Here is a 21,836-nt window from a genome sequence, read left to right on the forward strand (position 1 = left end):
AGAATGGCTATTCCATTTTAAAAAGGAAGGAATGACCATTCCAATGTAACAAGAAAAAAAATTTAATTATTTTTTTATTAATTTTTTTTATCCATTTTAAATTTTATTCATTTCCATTCCTATTCCCATTCCCATTCCTATTCTTATATTTTCATTCCTCCCAACCAAACGCCTCCTAAGATCGTTATTATCTAAGCTTTATAATATAAATATCCTATAATACCAGTTTGATTGATCATTAATATTAGTGACCTGGCCTTTTTGATTGATTATTTACCAACCAATAAAAACAATTTACCTATGTGATTAGAAAGTATGCAGTTAATAATTAAAGAAGAATTGATTGTCAACAAGCTTTCGGCAACTGATAGATAGGGTGTGTCTTTAGTCTAGTGTTTTTACTCATACTTTTCTTTAGAAAAAAATTAAAGTTATACTTTTATGAGTAGTCACATGAGTTGCTTCATTGTTTCAAAATTACATGTCAATTCACAGTAAAAGCATTCCATAGAGTGGCAGTTGATGAGTAATTAGCGGTAGTCATAAATACAGAAGATGGAAAGGGTTGACACATTTATCAAACTTCATTCATGGAATTGTAACACGTTTTTTAGAATCATGGGGTTCCATCTCAAAAGCAATTGGTAGTGGAGTAGTCCATGTTTTTATATATAGCTTAATTCTTCGCCATTTATTTTATGTGGGACATTGTCCACAATACACGTCACACATGCAATAGGTGTTATGTTTATGCATATCAGGCCCCAGCCCCACTCTACACCCGCCCACCCAATCACATTCTCTTCTCTCCCTTTCTATATGTTGCTTTGATTAACAATAGTCAAAAACCTATAAAAATAATATTTGATATTTGTAGTTGAAGTGCTTAAATAATTATTTATTTATTATTCTGAAATGTAAGTGCTTAAATTATTTACATGCTACAAATGTATTAACTTGCATACTAAATTTCAGATAAGAATAATGATAAATAAATAAAAGAGAATAAGAGATAAATTGATATTGATCTAGTCAATTTGCACATTTCTCATTGTCCTTCACCATCCCCGTCAGCTCCTTTAAAAGAGCATAATCTGTAAAAAAAAAAAAAAAAAGATAAGAATGAGCTACAAAGTGGTTTCGCGGTAACAACAGAGCATTTTTATTAACGGTGTAAGTATTTAAAATTTTAAATTTATAAATAGCATAAGTTCAATATTTATTTTAAAGTAATTTGTGGCATAAATACTTAATTTTAATTCTCGGTTCTAAATAAATATATAAATTTAATTTTTTACAAAAATAATACTTAAATTATATTTTTAAAATTTTGTAGTTACTTGACTAATAAATATTAGTATATTTAAACTAATTTATTTTGTAAAATAAAAATTTAATAATTTAAACAAATAAAAAATTGTCACGTACAATTAATATACTCAACACTTAACAATTTTTTTTTTTTTTTGAGGTGACACACTTAACAAACTTTGTTATAAATATAATAATGAAAAAACTCCAGAAAAATATATATAATTTATATTTAATATTAATTGTACAAAACAATTCTCACATATATAATAGCTATAAATATCTTCAAATAGAGCATATAATCCAAATCAACACGTACCCCGTACACGTACCAGAAATGTAAAAACAAAATCCACTAATAAGTGATAAATAAGCTAAATTGAATCATCAACTAATGCAATTAAGTATCGAATCATATTGATCCGATACTAAATTGAATTAATATGAAAGATGAGTAATGTTCCACACCACAGATACTTTTTAGCAATAAATCCATCAGCATCCCCCGGTAGAAGCAACGATGAGAGCCCTATTGTGACCCGATACTAAATTGTGTATTTAACGTAAGACCTATATCATCAACATCGCCATGCAGAAGCTGCGATGAGAGGCCTGTCCATCCACCCTAAGAGCAAGCAACCATTATCTTCAGTCAACCTATAACCTTCACAAGAGTAAAGTCCAAGCAATATCTTTGACTGAGTCACCGCGTTCGCACTCAGTTGAACCCCTTTGAACCCTTTCCCTTCCATCAATTTCCTCCATTTATCCAACCTCTCGTGTCTCTCAATTCTCTCTGGACCCTCGTAAGCCACGATGTTCCGAATCTCAGGCGCGAAAATGTATTGCTCAACCTTAGCTCTCTGAGGTGACTCGGCTGGAAAAGTCGCGTCCAACGAGTCAAAAATCGCCGAGTAATAATGCAAAGCCTCGAGAAATCTGCCTAAAAAATAGGGTCCGTTGTGGCTCGCTTCTTGTTCAACCAAAGTCACTATATTCGGAGCTTGATCTCTAATCATGGCTAGTAAATTTCCAAGACAATTGCCCGGAACACGGTGGAGACGGTTGACCGAGTTGACCGCCAATGCCTCGCCGACTCGGCGGTGGAACATGTGGGGTTCGAGGTGTTCGAGTTGTTCCCCAACGGCATGGAATTCGAAAGGGACTTGGAGTGAGTGAGCCAACTCGGTCAAGCAACGACCCGTTTCTCGAACCGAGTCAATGGACGATCCAACCCCTGTTATTCGGAGAAATGGGGACCCACCTGATCGTGCTGACAAGGCTTGCATAAATGCTGGCCATTGATATCCTTGGAGTATGTCGAGATCGATGACGTGGACACGTGATTCGGTCTCGAAAGCTTCGAAGATTGCTTGATTGGCTGTGAAATGAGCGAATTTTATGTAGGGACAAGCTTGGTAGACTATTTGGTATATTTTTAAGACTTCTAAAGAGTTTGGGGGAAAAGGGTTGAAAGATTTTGATGAGTTGGATGAGGTGGTGGTGGTGGTGGTGGGTGTTATTATGGAATTAGGTGTGGTGAGAGTTGCGGCTAGTCTTGCTGATAAGGCTTCGGTGAAACATGCGGCGACTCGTTGCATTGAATCACCGAGTGGTGTGACAATGGTGTTGAGGTGGTGGAGAAATCTTCTGGCTAACATGTACTCCTCTTTGGATACTGCTTCTGCACAGGCTAGAAGAAGATGCACTAATTGAAGCCCACTGTCTTGTTCATGCTGCATGCATACGTATATATAACTCAGTCATAAATTAGCATTTTAACTTGAAAAGAGAAATAAAAAAACACGATACATAAAAGGGTAAGTTTATCATACACCCATTTTTGTTATTGTTGTTGTTTTTTAATTGTTTTTACATTTAAAAGAGTTTTTTAGTTCAATTTAGAACCATTGGTTAATTTTTAGAAAATTTTAAATAATTTATAGTTTTGAAAATAAACTTCAAACAATTATTTATATTACACGTACTAAAAAAATAAAATTTACATGTTGTTCATAAAAAAAAAATTAAAATTTGACTTAAAAGCTAATTATCTAGCTAGTTATAGAATAGTAGTGTACCAAAACACCCTTTTTAGAGATATACTAAAGATTTTCTCAAAAAAATTATTAGAAGATGGATACAAATTTTTGTTAATGACTACATACATAAATATTGAAATTCAAACAATTTAAATTGGTACAGAATAATTTAAAATTTAAGCAATATATATTAAAATTATTAACAAAAAACAATTCTTTAATCATTGGGAATGGAACCATCTTAAATAAAGTTAATTTATATTTCTTACTACATAAGTATATGTTAAGTTTGTGTATAATTTGTACGTGCACGTATCATTGTTCTTATTTAAATAAGGAGATAAAAAGAGAGAGAGACAAAGATTTGACCTGATCAATAGGAGGAGGGTGCATCATGAGATTGTTATTATGATTATTTTGGTGCATGTTGTGTTGGTGATTCTTCTCTTGCTGTCGTTCAAGCTGCAACTGTTGTGATAAGGGAACACTCGTACTAGAATTATGATTATGATTATAGGTAGTGTTGTTGTTGTTGTTAGAAGTATGATGATCCGAGTGTTGGTGGTTGTTGGTAATGATTTGATGTTGTTGTTGTTGTTGTTGTTGTTGTTGATAATTAGATGATGATGATGTTGATGATATTCCAGATATGATATCAGAGACCTTAGTTAAGGTTGTTGTGGAATTATTCTGATTAATAAAATCCTCCAAAAGCTCCTCAATCGCCGGAAGAGCAAGGCTAGTCTCTGGCTGCTGCTCCTGTTGTTGTATATATTGATTGTTCACTGTGTTCAACACCTTATGAAGTGGACTAAGTCCTTTACTACCTGTTCCAAATTCCAATCCAATTTTCAAATTACAGATAACCATTCTCATCAAATCAAAAAGAGTATAACATGTTCAATTAAGACATTTCTTTAGTTTATAGCATTAATATTTACCTCTGCTGGTGCTACTATTGAAAGCATTTCCTAGAGGAGAAGAAGAATATAATCTTGGTGGTGATGATGAGTAAATGGGTGGCAGAGTACTCTGGCCCTGTTGTTGTTGCTGCATTGAACTATTATAGTTGTAATTATAAGAAGAAGAGAGTTGTGGCGAGGACATGTTTCTAACAGGTGACATCACCATGAAATCGGGCGAATCGAGGTTGTCCGAGAAGAGAATAGAATCCCACATTGTGTTGTCAGGAGATTGAACAACAGCTTGATGATGATGATGATCTTCATTGTTGATATTGTTGTCTAACTCCTCAAATTTCAGATTTGAGAAATCCAAACTTGGTGGGGTCAGTAAGTTAATACTATTACTACTACTGCTATGTTGTTGTTGTTGTTGTATATCAGTAGTATTGTTTGTTATGATTATGTTCTTATTTGGTACTGATGAAATTGATGATGTTTGGTCACTAATACTATTTGGTGATGTTGTTGTTGGTGGTATTGTGGTGCATGAGTTTTCTCTCTTTAGAGATCCCATGCTTCCACATAGGGAGTTCATCATTGCTTCTTTTTCTTTCTTTCTTATCTCTCTTATATTAAAAATAATAATAATAATAAAAAATAAAAATTTTAAAGTTCAAATACTAGATTAGATACCTTAAAATTCAATAATGAAGATTGTATAGATAGAAAGTAAACTTTTGCTCTTTCTTGCTAATGCTATAGCCCCTAAAGATTAGTTTTGTAAAAGGGTTTAGGGGAAATGAGAGAGTGTTTCTTCTCTCTTTTTATTTGGAAAGTTTTGTCTTTTAGTAAAGATATATTAATTATTAAGAAAATTTTGATTATTAAAGATTTTGGGGTTATTAATTATTATAAGTAATTTTACCAATATTATCACTAACCCTCTTTACAAAGTTGTTTTAGCTGTAATTTTTGTTTGAGGCTTAATTAACTTTGTCATTATTTGTATAGTTATTCAAGCCGGCACAGATACGAACAATGTGTGGTTTGGAATCTTATTAGAACCTTTTTATTATTTATATTTCCTTATTGGCTGGAACTATTTCTTGCTGTTTAATAAATATGTAGAATATATTCTTGTGAAAATAATAATAATATAAATATTGAGAATGAAATATCATTGGTTACTAGAGAATGTAAATCTAATAAATTATAATATTGTGCCAAGTGTTTGTTTATTATTACATTCTTTTCATAATATTGTTTATATTTTATATTTCCAATAAGGTTAGAGACCCTTTTGATCGTATCTAATAATAATATCCATTGCTATAGTATTGTTTAGAATTAAATTTACTATGTCTTAGCAAAACAAGGTGAATATATATAAATAAAATCTTCACAAGGACCGCCCACACACCCTACCTACGTAAATATATTTATTTTTCCCATTGTTTTCAGAAAGATTTCTTTAATTTTATAATATATAAATCCATGTTATGATCATGCATCGACTTAGTTTAATCCCTGTGTATTTAGAACATCGTGTTATATTGTATTGTATTAATATTATTTAATACAATATTATGTTTGATATTAACTTTTATTAATATGTTATGTAAAAAGTAAAATAATATTATATTTACCATAAACTTGGCCTTGACCCCAGTTTAGGATCGGGGCCGAGGTTTGGAATTCGTGGTTCGAAAATGAGTTTGGGGTCTGAGTTTGGGGTTTGGTCTGAATTTGGATCGGGGCTAGGGTAAGGGTACGAGTCAGGGTTCGATCCAAATCCGAGTCAAGGTCTAGGTCAGGGTCCTTGTCTGAGTTCGAGTTCGAGTTCGGGGGCCCGGGGTTAGGGGTTGAGTTTGGGACTTCCCAACTCTGAACCCTTTGTAAATATTATAATACAAACTAATAAAGATAATTTGTTATGTATTAAATAATACAATTTATATTGTATTAAAATTTATAGTCGTAATAATTAATACAATATAATATTTTATCTAAATGTAGTGTTAATGGTTATTTATTTGATATTCTTGGGAATATAGTCATATAGTAATTGTTTATGACTAAATTTGAGATGAGAATATAATTCGTTATTAAATTAGAATAGTAATTAATAATTGGTAGTATTTGTATGTTGGGGTAGATAGAGAAGGATATAAGACAAAGAAGAGGAAAAGAGGAAGAAACAGGCAAAGTCGTCGGATATGGCGTCGGTGACGCCGCCTAATCAAACCTTTGGATTTGCCAAAGGATTCAACTGTTTGTCTCATCTAATCTCAATTCATTAACACACTTATAATTAATTAATACATATTTTATCATTTAAATGTAATTAAATATATTAGTCGGCATGCGCATAATCTCTCTCTCTCTCTTTCAATTCTCATTTTTCCTTTCTAATATATTATTTATTTCTATATCATTAGATGAAGCCAAATAATTCGTACACCTCTAATGACATCAAACACTATTATTGCTTCATCAAATGGAAACAGTTTTTTTTTTTTTTTTCAATATTTGTAATATGCAAATGCAAGTTAAACTAGCTAGCTATAGCTCATCATCATGCATGACAATTAATAAAGCCAAATTGATCATGTCGATGCAAAAGCTTATCAATTAATGTATATAAAATATATATATTTATGACATAGGTAAATTAAAAAGGTAAATTTTATTTGCATGCTTTAAAAAAAAAAAAAATTCTTAGGTATTAGCGGTGTCCAATACTTTTTATGGCGTTTCACGATTGATTAGCGATATTTTCTAAAAGTTTTTTATCTTAAGTTATATGGGACACGATACTTAATTGCACGAATAACGGTATGATACTAATGAAGGTACTAGACACCAATAGTTCTTTTTAATAATTCTTTTAAAAAATACTCTCTAACAAAATTTAGACTCATAATTAAGTTATACAATTAAATACTATTGTTTTTAATTTTTACCTAAAATACTATCGTTTTCATTTTCCCTCTCTCTCTCTCTCTGTCTCTTCCTCGCACTACCGAGACCACTTAGACGTACGACCAAGAACACCAACCACCACCACCACCGAACCTTCGCTCCTCCACCACCGAAGGATATGACTAGTTCTTCTATACACGACTATTTAGACTTTCTTTCTTCCGCGACCAGTACTTCATCTTTCTGCTCGTGCTGTTCGGTCCGAGCATACCTCTTTCTAGCCTTGTTTGAGTCTCCAGCGATGTGAGGGCCTCCAATAATCACTTGTAAGTGCCTGTCCACAGGTGGAAGCATCAACTGATTTTGATTATTGTCTGGTTGGACAGCCTTCTACTCCCGGTTAGTCTTAACGTATGTAGTTTTGTAACAACGAGTCTTAACATATCAACAAAGTGCTCATAGGATATTGGCAAAGAACTTAGCAGTATAATGGCTAGATCTCTTCTTCTAATTTCACCCCAATGTTGCTGAGATCGAGAGTGATTTTGTTGAATTTATCTAAGTAATTCCTCAAGTCTTTCCCTTCATCCATTCTGAGAGTATACATTCTCTTCTTCAAGTACAATTTATTAGCCAGTGATTTCTTCATGTATATGGAGCTGAGCTTGTTCCATAGCCCTAAGGCCTTATCTTCACTAGACACCTCTCTCAGAACTTCATCACTTAGATTGAGATGAATGGCAATATGTGACTTAGTTTCGATCTCTTTCTTTTTCTCATCTTCAATCTCCTTAAGACTTTCTTCGTCATTATATTTTGAAATTCTATTGTGGACAAACAATGCCTTCATCTTGATCCTTCATAACCCGAATCATTTGTCCCATTGAACTTATTAATCTCAAATCTTGTTGTAGCCATCTTCTTAATAAGAGTCTTCGAATCTGAATCTTGATTGAGCTAATTCCAAGCTCTGATACCATTTGTTGTGATCGATCATTACAGTATTAATCAATCAAGATCAAATGAACAACAATAACACCAAAAGGCAACAATAGAGAGATTAAATGAATTTGAGTTTTATTGATTTTAAATAGAGAGAATTAGAGTGAGAGAGAGAACAAAAATTTGCACAAGAATACATCTACAAATAAATTGAACACTAATTATTTATACCATTTGAATTAAAGTAGAAAAAAAAAACTTGTAACTAACTAAACAGTTAATTAACTGTCAACTAACATAACTATCTTCTAACTTTGTACATTGATATGAATCACATTACAACAACTCATTATTTGTATTTAATTAGTTTTAAAATCCCCACCCCATGTATATATTGCAGCAGCTTGTTCTAACTTTTGTAATGTTTTTAGTGAATAATATTTTCGTATGATCACTTCATCATATAAATCCAAATCAATTGTTAATTAATAAAGCCATAATTTTATTAAATTAAAGGATATAAGCAAAGTGAGTACGGTAAATATATGTAACTTTTTATTGCCCTGTTTTCAGCTCCATATATTATGTACGTACAGTATTAATTATCATTTAATCCATACAAAAATTAGAGAAAGGACCACACTAATCATTTCATCATTAATTATCAAAATTTTATTTATATTTTAAACGCGTACGTGCAGTCGGCTCCTGTTTTGACTGTATAATTTTGAGAATATTTATAATGGCAACTTGTCAAATGGTTTCTTGTATTAATAATATTTGTATAGAAAAAAAAAATCAATAAATAATCTTTTTTTTGAAAGAATTCAATAAATAATCTAAAAGATATATATATTACACTTATATAACGTTTTTGTTGGTAAATTTCATTTTTTACACCAATGTAATAGACTTTTTCTGACTTTTGCCGTATACTAAATTAGAAGAAAAAAATGTGACTTTTGTTTCAAAATATTATTTTTAGTAACTTAAGTGCAATATTTCAGACTATTTACTTATTTTTACCATTTAAGATAAACTATTCAGTAACTTTTTTGTTAATAGTAAAACTACAAATTTATTTCTTTTTTTGTTGAAGAGTAAAACTATTTAGAAACTTACAACTTTTCAAACTATATAATTTGGAGTTTTTATAAAAAAAATACTAGATTTTAGGTAAAAATTTATAATTTTACTGTCACACGAATTTTTTTTATTAAAATATTATTTTTTTTTTATAAAACAACAAAACCGAACAATTAAAACAATAATGGAACAACTAAATAACCGTGAAAACTTAATACAGTAACAGTACACGGTATTTTTGAAAAAAATTCCATCTCACACTAAAAAAAGTAAAAAAGTTGAAAATTGTGTGATGTAAAACTCCTTTAATTTTCTCGGCAAATATTCCCTATACTAAATACTATAACAGGCTCACATATTAGGCTCTCAGGCCCAAATGATTTGGTAGGACAAGTTATTGGGCTCCCTATAACTTGGAAGCCTTCTAAGTACAAGGCCCAGCTCAAGTAGGATGCTATGGCTGACAGTGACACACAGTGAATGATCATATTGGTCTTATTATCAGCTATCTTCATGCCTAAAATTTCATTTGGTTAGTGGTAACTAGTTCAATTTCTCCGTTTAAATTCCACAACTAAATTTACTTGCTCTGTTGTTTATTTATTACCTGTTTGTGTAATTGTTCTTGAATGTTTAAAAATATTTATAATAACTATCAACTGTCTTTGAAAGTCACCAGACATGTAATTACAGTAGCCAAGAGCATGGGAAATTAAATTGAAAGATGTCATATATAATAGGTTAGCTGCTACAAAATTTAATGCCAAGAAATAGACAAATCAAACACTCTCTCTAACCCCATTTCTATAGAGAAAAGCTTTTATTATATTGGCTAGAACCTATAATAACCATTACCAAAGCTCAAGTTTCCTACTCTTTAATTCTTTCACACAGTTTCACACTAACTCAGTACTGTTTCACTCTCTCTCTCTCTCCTACTCATCAATTTCATAAGGAGCCAAACCAAGTTCACATGTCTTTGTTTTCTTGTGAATAAAGATAAGTTTTTTACTCAATATAGTTGTATATCATCTCCTCACTCAATAATCTTTAATTTCCCTTTTGTTATCCACTCACTCAACAAACTCACCTCCTATACTGTGTGAATGTGATAAATGGTCTCAGCTCAAAAACTAAACTATTCATAAAGAACCAATCTTGGCTTGTTTGGGAGTCTTCATCTCATCTCAACTCATTCTCATCATCTCCAAAACTTTCTCAATGAAGTCAATAGTACTACTATTCTTTGTTGTTTCTTCCTGCATTTTCATAAAGTCTCTTCTTTTAGAGGCTAGGCAAGTTAAATCCAACTCTCACATTGTTGTAATGGGTTTTGTTTACTGTGACATTTGCCATAACAACACCTTCTCCAAACACAGTTACTTTTTACCAGGTAATACATATATATCTCAAGTACCCAGAAGCTAGTTTCTTGTTTTTATTAATTTTTGTAATTTTTAACCAAAAAAATAGAAAGAAACTTGTGTTTGTGTTTTCTGTTGTTCTATATTACTTGTGTAGTGACAAAATCTATCAATAAAGAAAAATTTTCTGAAGTGCCCAAATGAATGAACAGGTGCAGAAGTTAAAGTAGATTGCATATTCAAAGCAATTTCACCAAGAACAGCAGAACAGATATCATTCTCAGTGAACAGAACAACAAACAAGCATGGACTTTACAAGATGGAAATACCATCTGTTGAGGGTATTAAATGTGCTGCTGAAGAATCAGCCATAGTTAATTCATGTCAGGCAAGCTTAATAGGGAGTTCTTCTTCTTCATGCAATGTTCCTGGTTATAAAGTCACTTCAGATCAAATAACAGTCAAATCTAAAGGAGCCAATCTATGCATTTATAGCTTAAATGCTTTAAACTTCAAACCATTAAAGAAAGAGACTAAATTATGTGGGAAATCAAAAAAATAAGTTTTTCTTTTCAATATATAGTCTCACTATTCCCATTTTTCTTTTCCCTTTATGTGTTTGTGTGTTTAGTTGGTTTTAGCTATTATATATACATATATATTGATGATACATGTATAGTTTTTGGTTGAAGAAAAAGCATTGATTTTCCCCTTTTTCCTATTTTGGATTCTCAGTAGAAAGATATGCTTTCACTGATTGTGTCAAATTTACAAATATGATTTTGTAAGGTTTTAAGGCTCAAGCCAAAACAATATCATTTAAAGGCAAGCTTTTATTATTTTATTTTTTATTTTTTATAGCTATGGAAGAGTTGAGAGTGTGATATTTAGGATCATGGTTGTAAAGGCCTGGAATCGACTTGAAAAGTAATGAAATTTCATTAATTACTTTAATATCAATTAAGGAAACAACAACTAAAACTTTTAATGTAAAACTTTTATGTCAACATTCAAACTCTTTCAAACATAATACAGATGACAGAGAAGTGAGAACTCAGAGTGAAGTATTTAATAGTAATAATAATTAAGACAAGCAGCATTTTAAACAAAGACAAACTATTTGCAAACCATTTTACTTTTACATTTTGCTCAAGAAACCTTTTCTTTTCTTCATTTTATTATAGTGATTGATGAGAAGTAAAACTAGTGATGATTTCTTGGAATGTTTTCATGGCTGGAGCTGGTAAACCAACTAGAACATTAATGCTTTTCCTCTCTTTCCCATGTGAAAGGAATAAGATCACTTCCTTCTCTGGTAGAGCCACTGGACCTGATAAAACAGGCTCTCCCCAACCGAAATCTGCAGAGTGAAATGAGAGCCTAGACCAGGTTGTGATCAAGAGTGTTGATGCCAATGAAGGCCTTGCTCTTGTTACTTCAAAATAATCTATAGCTGATCTCATGTAACCATCAGTTACCATCTTAATGGCATCTTGAACTAGCCCAACCGCGAAAGACAAAGGCTTTTCCAAGAGCTCACCAGCTTGACATAAGGAATTTGTGAGCACAATTCCATTGCCAAAGTACCCTTTTGGAAGTTGTGGACAAAACTTTCTCCTCCCATCAACAGCAAACAGAAGCTTTGTCTCTTGTTTTGGCAAAAGTCTTAGAGCTTTCGTTCGAGCTTTCCATACCAATGCTGAGAGTACTTCAAAAGTAGTACACTTTTCAATTGGTGATCCATTTTCTTTAGCTTTGTTCTTTAGCTTTTCAAGCATTTCAGGATCAAAACAAAAGGACTTGTACTGCATTTTCTCTTCTTCATAAAGGTTAATGCTGCTAGAAATGTCTTTGATTTCAGAGAATTCTCTATGAAGATTTTCAATCTTAGGTGGGATTCTGGCTTTGAGAATAGTCCTGTCTAGGAATGGAGGGACAGTTAAAGGAAGCCCTCTAGCAGTTTCACCCCATGAGTTGACAAATTCCATTGCAGTTATTCCATCAACCATACAATGGTTTACACAAAAGCCTAAAGCAAAGCCTCCACACTTGAATTTTGTCACCTGTATGGTACATACATAACAACAAGTATACCCAAATATGAACTCAATAACTTCTCCAACAAACTCTTCTTTACATATACCTCATTATTTAATAATGGAGAAGTAAACATATTTTATATTTTTTCTTTCTTTTTCAATTAATTTTTTATTCTTCTTTTTTCTTATTTGGGTCTGTGTTTTTTTTTTATTTCGAGAGTTTTTCTTTTTATTTTATTTTTAAAAAATTAACTACAAAAAAAAAAAAAAAAAAAAAAGCAACAGCAACACAGGAAAATCAATTAACTATAATAATTTTTTTTATATATAAATATATATATTATTTTTTTACAAACCTGAGCCATCATAGGAGGAATTTCAAGTATATTTTTTGCACCAGGAATATCATAAACCAGCTTCCCAAGAGTGTCAGGATCAGGCTTTGTAACATCTCCAATCTCCTTCATCATACAATCTGCTTCAGCCTCAACAAAAACAGCTCCTTCACCATTACAATTTATGATAAGTTTTCCTTCTGAGCTGATTTCTAATCTCCCTGCAAGAGGGTAATAATGAACCAAAACTCTCTCCAAGGCACTCCTTATAACTTGTACTGAATCTTTACTATTATTATTATTATCTTTTGGCTCAAAACAATAGACAGTTCTAACAATGACAGCTATGTTTTGATCAAGATTGGACAAGAAGTAAAAACCCTTTTGTGTTTCCTCAGCTGGGACAACTAGACTTGGCTCATTTCTCTTCACTTTGATGAGCTTGTTAGGTACATTGCCATTGTTGTTAGTCATCTCCTCCATAGTATATAGTAGAAAAGAGTTTTAGTTTAGATATGCAACAAAACAAATGATATAGTAATAATGATTGGAAAGAAAAAGAACATATATGGTTTATTATATGTTCTTTTTTGCAGAATATAAAATGAGATTTTATTGAGTACTCAAAAGGTTAGTAGACTCACTATTTATAGCAAATTTAATAATGCAAGGTAGGTCTCTCTTCTCATTTTTTTTTATTTTATTTTAATTGTTATTAATAAGATGTACGGGCATACCCATTTATGTTTTCGATATTCAAATGTAGCTTTATTAATGTTATTTGTAGGATTTTTCTTTTATTATTTTATTTAGAGAAAATATAGTCTTTTTATATTGTATTTATGTTAATTTGTTGTTGATTATTTATTATATGTATGTTATTTTTTAGTGTTATTTTGATGTTATTTTGATGTTATTTTTTTTGGCAAAGTTTTGCCCGCAAAGTAAGGTGCACGGCATAACTTTTGCGAGAAAAAAAAATAAGGCAAAAATGTTCTGCCAGCAACTGACTTCACCAGCAAAACTTTATTATTTGAGCTAAAATCTGTATAAAAAATAAAAAATACTATTAAAAATGTTCTTATAGAAATATGTGAATCATAAACTCTGAAAGAGAAAAATAATAGTTTCAATAAAAAAAAAAAGAAAAATAATACTTAATTATAATTAACAGTATTTAATAGAAAGAATTTGGAAGATTTCGACATCATATAATTAAATAATATTTTATAACAAGTTATTATTTTTTTGAAGCCTTGCTATGAGGCATAATGTCCAATATGACTTTATTTATATTTGAGTAAATAGCAACATAAGTACTCAAAATTTTGAGTTTGTAAGCGGCATAAATTTAATGATTTTTTTTAGTGGCATAAGTACACAATGTTTGTAAAACTGTAATTTTTCTTTATTTTCGTCACTACAGACTCCGTTTTAAATTTATTAAAAAAAAAATTAGAAGTAACTGATACTACATATTTTTCGTCCAGACTAAATTATCTAAAATTTGAGTATTATATGTGTCATGTTTAAAACAATAACAATAAAATGAGAAAAAAATTATAATTTTATAAACATTAAGTACCGAATTATGCCACTATTTAACCTTTATATTTTGTTTGGGGTTTGATGAATATATTGTAATGTGTCATTGTTTTGGTATCTATTTTTCTTTTGATGAAAGGTAATATATGTGTAATATTGTCTCCCTCTTAAAGATTTGTCCACCTTAATTTTACTTATACTTGTTGGAATGTTTTATTTTTTTGTTGGAATGTTTTATTTTTTGATCAGTATACTTGTTGGAATGTTAAACCATTAATTGAATGATTGGATAAGATATAGTTATCCATCTCATCAATCCAATTGCTCATCACACTCATCACTCATCAGAAGCTATGTCAACGTGGGTGGGCCCTCACTATTAATGGGGGTAGTTGGGCCAATTACAGCTTATTTGTTTGTGAAAATTACATGAAATATGAAATTTCATAACAAAGTTAGAAAAATATGGCATTTTTAGGTTTGCCATTTTTCTATGGCATTTTTTCACATTTAAGTTTTTTATGGTATTTGATATGCCATATTTTTATAAACTTATTATCCAATCCCATATTTTATGTTTTTGTTTTTAGCTTAATTAGTTTTATTTATTTTTTTAATTTATTTTACACTTACATTTTAGGGTTTCTCTTTATTTGAAAAATTTACACCAAATACTACATTTTTTTTCAAACATTACATTTTTAATTTGACAAGAACATTTTACTTTTATACTTTTATTAATTTTTTTTTTCTTTTTTACTTATTGAAACTTCAAAAAGTTTTTTTTTTTTGTCTTTTTTATATATTTTTTAGTCAATTTTGGCTCTCTTTTTTCTTTTCAACTTTTAAGTCAGTTGCTACTTTTTTTTTTCTTTCTTTCGCTTATCTCTCTCTATTTTTTTTTTCTAATTTCTCTTTGTGTCTCTCTTTTTTTTTTTCAATTTTTTTCTCAACCTAATTTTTTTCTCTTAATATATATAATAAGTGTACATTTTTATATTTCATTTTTTTTTACAAAAATTAAACTTGTTTTTTTTTTAAACTACTATTCGTTTTTTTTTTTGTTAAAAACTAATTATTCCATTAAAAACAGCAGAAAAAAAAAACCAGTTTCATCAGTATCATCCTGAAAAAAAAAAGAATATAAAAAATCATAATCTAAAAAGAATCCAAACTTTAAAAACTAGTTTCATCAACATTGAAAGAAACTAATAATTTCATTTAAAGAATACAAAAAATAGTTTCATCAACAAGATAATGAAAAAAATTACAATCTAAAGACGATACTAACTTTAAAAACCAGTTTCATCAATATTAAAATAAACGAATTATTTCATTAAAAGAGGCAAAAAAAAAAAAATAGTTTCAACAATAACATAATAAAAAATACACAATGCCTAATAACTAAACTTTTACAAATTAACGATACTAAATTTAAAAACCAGTTTCGAACATATAAAATTTATATCAATACCTAATAATCAAACTTCTAACTTCATTCTTTATTTTGGCATTTAATTTTTTATTTGCTTGCTCAAAAATTAGAGTTAATTTAAACATACAATATGCAGCAAATATAACAAAGAGAATCACAAATTAAAATCAAAGAGAAAAAAAGAAACAAAGAAAATTAAAGAGACAAAAGTGCAATAAAAACCATAAAAGAATAACAAAAAACAAAGTGGAACGTGAGAAACCGATTAGTAAAACAACCAAAATAAAAACAAACAAATAAAAACCAAGCTTTCTTGAGATAAATTAATAAAAAATTGAATAAAACTCAATTATGAACAACAATAAAAAAAATTAATTACTTAAAAAAACCAGTTATGAAAATAATAAAATAATATGTATGTCAGAAACTGATTAATTAAAATAAAATAAAAATTGTTGTTCAAATATCATACAATAATAAAACTGGTTTTATACAAACGAAAAAATATATAATAATATCATAAAAATTGAGCAACCCCATTACAGAATAGTTAAAACATGTGAAACCAGTTTCGACATGTGAAACCAGTTTTGACGTTATAAAAAATCATAACAAAATACAAATGTTAATAATAAAGTTAATTGAAACCAAGCTTCATCGTACAATCAAATAAAAACATACACACACACAAATATACAAAAAAAAAAAAAATACTAATCACAAATATAATCAAAACAACACATAATGCCTACCAATAATTTAATAACAAAATATAAGTGTAAGTTTCCAACCTAGAAACAAAATAATAAAAAAGTAACTTGAAAAAAAATTCTAATAACATAATGAAATTATTTTTTTTATTCTTTTAATGAAATTAATAGTTTCTTTCAATGTTGATGAAATTGATTTTTAAAGTTTATATTATCTTTAGATTATAATTTTTTATATTGTTTTTTCTTCAGGATGATGTTGATGAAACTGGTTTTTTTTTTTTTTTTCTGTTGCTTTTAATGAAATAATTAGTTCTTAACAAAAAAACAAAGAAAAAAAAATAGTAGTTTAAATAACAAAAAAACAAGTTTAATTTCTGTAAAAAAAAAATAATATCTATAGTTGAGATCATTTTTTATTTATTTTAGTATTTTATTTTTTTAAAAAAGAAAAAATAAATAAAAAGAAACACAAATTTTAAGTTTTTTATGGCATTACTCAAGACTTTTTCCCATATTTGTAAGTTTTTTAAAAAAAAATGTCATATTTAGTGTAATTAAGTTTTTATGCCATATATATCAAAACTTATCTTTATTTTCCCATATTTTTGTAAATAGCCCTATTTGTTTTAAATGTTAAAAATAGAAAATTTCATACATATCTACAAACTAAGTTGATGTTATCATAATATCTATTTGAGTTTTGTTAAGCGATCTGCTAATAGGGTTGTGTATTGTTTGGCGCGGTCCTCTCTTGTTGAGGCTGATCGTATTTTTAATAATTTATCTTTACCTTTTGTAATTTCTTCTTTAGTTTTGGATGATTTGAAGTAATGAAGTTTTTATTATTATTCAAAAAAAAAAAAAAAAAGTTGATGTTACCATCATTTTATAATTAGTTTTATTTTTAATTAAATTTGATTAAATGATAATTAGGGCGTATGTTTAATTTTTTTTTTAATTAAGTAATATAGTTTATTTTTTAATTTTTAAAATAGTGTTTGAGATTTTAATTTATAAGAATTTTTTTTATTATTGTGGCTATATTAATTTACTCTTTAGATGTGATTATATATACGTATTTTATATTGACTATATGAGAGTTACGTGGCGAGCCACTTAAATATTAGTTTTATATAAGTTTTAGTGGTTTTAGTAGCGAGCAACGGCAACAACAATGGTAGATAGATTTATTTAAGTTTTTCATATTTGTAAAGATTATAAATCTAAACTTTTAATTTTCTTGATTTGAGATTTTGAATTGTTCTGATTTATTTGTTTATGAATTTATTGAAATACTTGAATATTTATTGGTTCTGATTTTGAATTGTTCTGATTTATTCATACTTGAATATTTATATTGATAATTGTTAATGAAATTAGTCGGTAGCTTTATGTTTCTAGAAAAAAATATATTTTTTAATATAGAGTTTAAATTTTATATTGATGATTGTTAATGAAATTATTCTGTAGCTTTATGTTTCTAGAAAAAAAAATATTATTTTATATGGTTTGTTAGAGAGATATGTGGCTAAGATGATTTTTTTTAATTTAAAAAAAGATTGTTTAATTTTTTGGTTTAATTATTGGGTTTATTTGTTAACGGGAGATCAAATCTATTAACATCGTTAAATTTAACAGAATATTCTTTTATTTTTAAGGTATATTCTGTTAAACCAAAAAATGCAGTTAGATAGACATTTTTAATATATAAAGATATCTTTATATATATAAGAATTATATTAAAAAATATTTTAACAAAATTTGAGTTTGATTAGAAAATTAATTACTTTTAAAATACATTTTATAAAATTTTTTATTATAATATTTAAGATAAAATTATTTTTGTTTAATAGGTATATTTTTAAGAATATGAATTCTAAGAATTTTTTTTAAAAAAGAAAATTAATATAATTAAAAACATAAATTTTATGTAAAATAAAGTGCATTTATAAATTTTTACCACAATCAAATTTCATATAATTTTTTGTTATAATATCTAAGATATAATTATTTTTATTTAATAGGTATATTTTTTAAGAATATGAATTCTAACAATTTTTTTTTATAAAAAGAAAACTAATATAATTAAAAACATAAATTTTATGTAAAATAAAGTGCATTTATAAATTTTAGGAGTGCAAATAAAACTCTCTAATCTGATATTTGTAAGGTTGTTCATCAAACTCAAACCGTTTAAATCGTCCGCACTGTAAAAATAAATACAGTTTGATATTTTTTACGGTGTGGTCGCGGTTTGAATTTTTTCAAACTGTACTTTATAGTGCGGTTTTGAATTGTTAATATGCGGTTCAAACTGCATCGTACCGCACATTATAAAAATACAAATTTTTATATTTATTTAGGTCTAATATATGAATGTCCAGCCCAAAATCCACTAATTATTGTATTGTTGAAACTTAATTTTTTTTTTCATATTTATTTTCAAGCCTTATAGTATTTTTGACAAGTGTTGCTCAAGTTTTATTATATTTGTGATAGTTTAATTATTTGATGATAGTCTAAATCGCAGAAACTATAAAAACCGCACCGCACCATTTTTTGCGGTGCAGTTTTTACAGTTTTTTTGTTTTACAGTGAAGATACAATTTGAGAAATTGAAAAAACTGTATGTGTTGATTGATTTAAAAAAAATTGTCAAAAACCACACTACCCGAACCATCCACAGTGAACATCCTAATTATTTGGTGGGGTTGGCCTCCTAATTTTTGGTTACTTTCTTAACTTGGTGTATTTTTTCTTCTTCTATTTTTATGATGATTTTGATTGTTGGTCGATTTCTAACAGTTGAAAGTTGGCTGGTGGCGGCTGCTTCTTTCAATCACATTTTCTTTTGCTCCAAAATATAAATTAATTTTTTTGGTCCAAACAAAATTTCCAAAGGTCTTTGTCTAATATACATAAATAAATCAGTTTTATTAAAACCATGTTTTATTTTTATTTTTTCTTCTTTTTCCTCTAGATTTTTTTTGTTTCCAAGTGGATCATAACTGTGACAACATTAGTCAAACCACAATTTATGACGATTATAATCAATATTAATTGAGTCATTAATATGAAATGTGGATAAGTTTTTATATATTTAATCTTCAAAAGAAGAATATGTCAAATAATTACCTGCAGGGCTTTGAATGCGAACCATATTTTGCAATTTGATGTGTTTGTTTCTCACAACAACATTTGGCACCTCTGTAGCCATTAAGTAAATTGTGAATTTTGTACAAAAATAGATAAATGTAATTTCTTCATATATTCCCATCATTAATTATTATTATTATTAAATTTTAAATGTCAGCACTCAGCTCAGTGGTAGATACTTCTTTTTAATGCAAACACAATCATATCATAGCCATTGTGAAGGGAGTATTGCATGCATTCAAATACCATTTTAATTAGTCAATTAAGTAAGTAGTAATTTTTTATATTCTTTATTTAATTAAAATATATAAGACTCAATAATAAAAAAAAAAAATATATATATATATGGATACATTATTTAACAAAACTAAAAGTTAAATTAATGTATCTTGTCTTATGTGTTTTGAGCTCTATATTTATTAATTAACAACCGTTATATTATTTTAATTATAATCTAACGATTATAGAAATAAATTGACTATATATTTTTAAAGACAAAATTTATTTAGAGTATACTCATTTAATGAACTAACATAATAAAAAAAAAAGTAAGAAAAAATAAATTGAGGAATATTATTTTTTGTATTCATTAATTAAAAATATTTTTATATTATATTTTATTAAAATGAATTTATTTTTGTGAGTAAATTACCTAATATATCATTACTCTCTATTTAAATCTAACACATAATTTACATTAACCTAAAAGATATAATAGAGACATCAATTATAAAAATGAATGTTTCTTAAAAAAAATATATAAAAGTTAAAATTAAAATTAAAATTAAAACAAATAAAATAAAGTGAGTATACAATATAATTTTCTCAAAGTAAAATATGAAGAAATCTTAATACAAGGAGCTCCATCAAATAAGCTAAAATAACTTAAAATTTTACATTATGAATAAGGCTTTCTAGAGAAGCAATATTGATGTTTCAAATAATATTTTAATAATTTCTTCTCCTCTTTCTATGTTTTCATTTTATATTTCTAAAGTTTTTGTTTATATAAGTAAAATATATTTTAATAATATAAAGAAAATAATTAATAAATTTATGTATAGTCTAATGTAAAAGTATAAATGTAAAAGTATAAGATAAAAATAATAATAAAATAATTCGATTTAGAGATATTATGACAAAACTAATTATACTTTCTATATTTGTTCGTGTTAAAAAAATTTTAAGTTTGTTATTTTAAAAAAATAAAATTGTTGAAAATTGAACTCATGATCCTATTTATACAATTTTGAAAAATACAGTGTCTATTTTATCATTTAATAAAACAAAAAATCTCTAATTAATAATTTTTACAAAACATAAGATTCAAAATAGTATTTACTCTTTTATTTTTGCTCACATTCATAAATTATACTAGTAGAAATAGTGTTTATATATAATTCTTATATAATTATGACTTTTCTCATTTTTAATAATCAAGTAGGACTCTAGTAGTATCAATATTTATGGCATGTTTCCATTTTAAAAGAAGAAACCCTGCTCGTCCCTTTACATGTACAGTGCTTTGTTTATTAATTAGATCTTTCTTTATCAGTAATAGTGATAATAATGATATGTATCAACTTGGTTTTAGGATATTATCATTATATAAATATGAATATGATGTTGGGATCCAATGTTATAACGTACGAAAGCAACTACTTATTTATATATACCTTCTGTTCCTTTACACTTAATAATTATTAGTATCGCTTTGTCTATTATTTATTTTATTCTTCGATTTGACAAAGTCAAGCAAACCTACTTAACACCATACCAATATCATCCTAATTCTTGATGAAATAGTTGCATTGCTACTATCACAATGAACTTGGTAGTTACTTTATTAAGATTTAAATTTTTTAAAATTTTCCAATAATTTATAATATTAAAAGTTAGTGTCAAACTTTCTATTTTCTATAAAGATCTAAAATAAAAGAAATATGTGTGATTCTTTAAACCTTATTTTTAATATAATAAATTATTTTAAATTTTTTAAAAATTTACATAATGTCTTAAATTTTTTAAAATTTACATAGGA

The 21,836-nt window shown here is 27.8% G+C and overlaps 3 protein-coding genes across 3 annotated transcripts; 1 reads left to right on the plus strand and 2 right to left on the minus strand.

The window, feature by feature from the left end:
- Window positions 1-1,539: 1,539 nt before the first annotated feature.
- On the minus strand, window positions 1,540-5,807 carry LOC115698988 (GRAS family protein RAM1-like). Its single transcript, XM_061103453.1, has 4 exons — window positions 4,295-5,807; window positions 4,017-4,180; window positions 3,723-3,821; window positions 1,540-3,047 (listed from the first exon to the last, which is right to left on the minus strand). The coding sequence occupies exons 1-4, from the start codon at window positions 4,854-4,856 to the stop codon at window positions 1,890-1,892; spliced, it is 1,983 nt and encodes a 660-aa protein (XP_060959436.1). The 5' UTR covers window positions 4,857-5,807; the 3' UTR covers window positions 1,540-1,889.
- A 4,278-nt stretch (window positions 5,808-10,085) lies between these two features.
- LOC115699432 (major pollen allergen Ole e 1) lies at window positions 10,086-11,416 on the plus strand. Its single transcript, XM_030626828.2, has 2 exons — window positions 10,086-10,601; window positions 10,785-11,416. The coding sequence occupies exons 1-2, from the start codon at window positions 10,430-10,432 to the stop codon at window positions 11,132-11,134; spliced, it is 522 nt and encodes a 173-aa protein (XP_030482688.1). The 5' UTR covers window positions 10,086-10,429; the 3' UTR covers window positions 11,135-11,416.
- A 138-nt stretch (window positions 11,417-11,554) lies between these two features.
- Window positions 11,555-14,204, minus strand: LOC115699430 (omega-hydroxypalmitate O-feruloyl transferase). The gene is made up of 2 exons (XM_030626826.2): window positions 12,968-14,204; window positions 11,555-12,635 (listed from the first exon to the last, which is right to left on the minus strand). The coding sequence occupies exons 1-2, from the start codon at window positions 13,427-13,429 to the stop codon at window positions 11,751-11,753; spliced, it is 1,347 nt and encodes a 448-aa protein (XP_030482686.1). The 5' UTR covers window positions 13,430-14,204; the 3' UTR covers window positions 11,555-11,750.
- Window positions 14,205-21,836: the final 7,632 nt, after the last annotated feature.

This window comes from Cannabis sativa, chromosome 8 (genome assembly GCF_029168945.1).
Source record: "Cannabis sativa cultivar Pink pepper isolate KNU-18-1 chromosome 8, ASM2916894v1, whole genome shotgun sequence".
NCBI lineage: Eukaryota > Viridiplantae > Streptophyta > Magnoliopsida > Rosales > Cannabaceae > Cannabis > Cannabis sativa.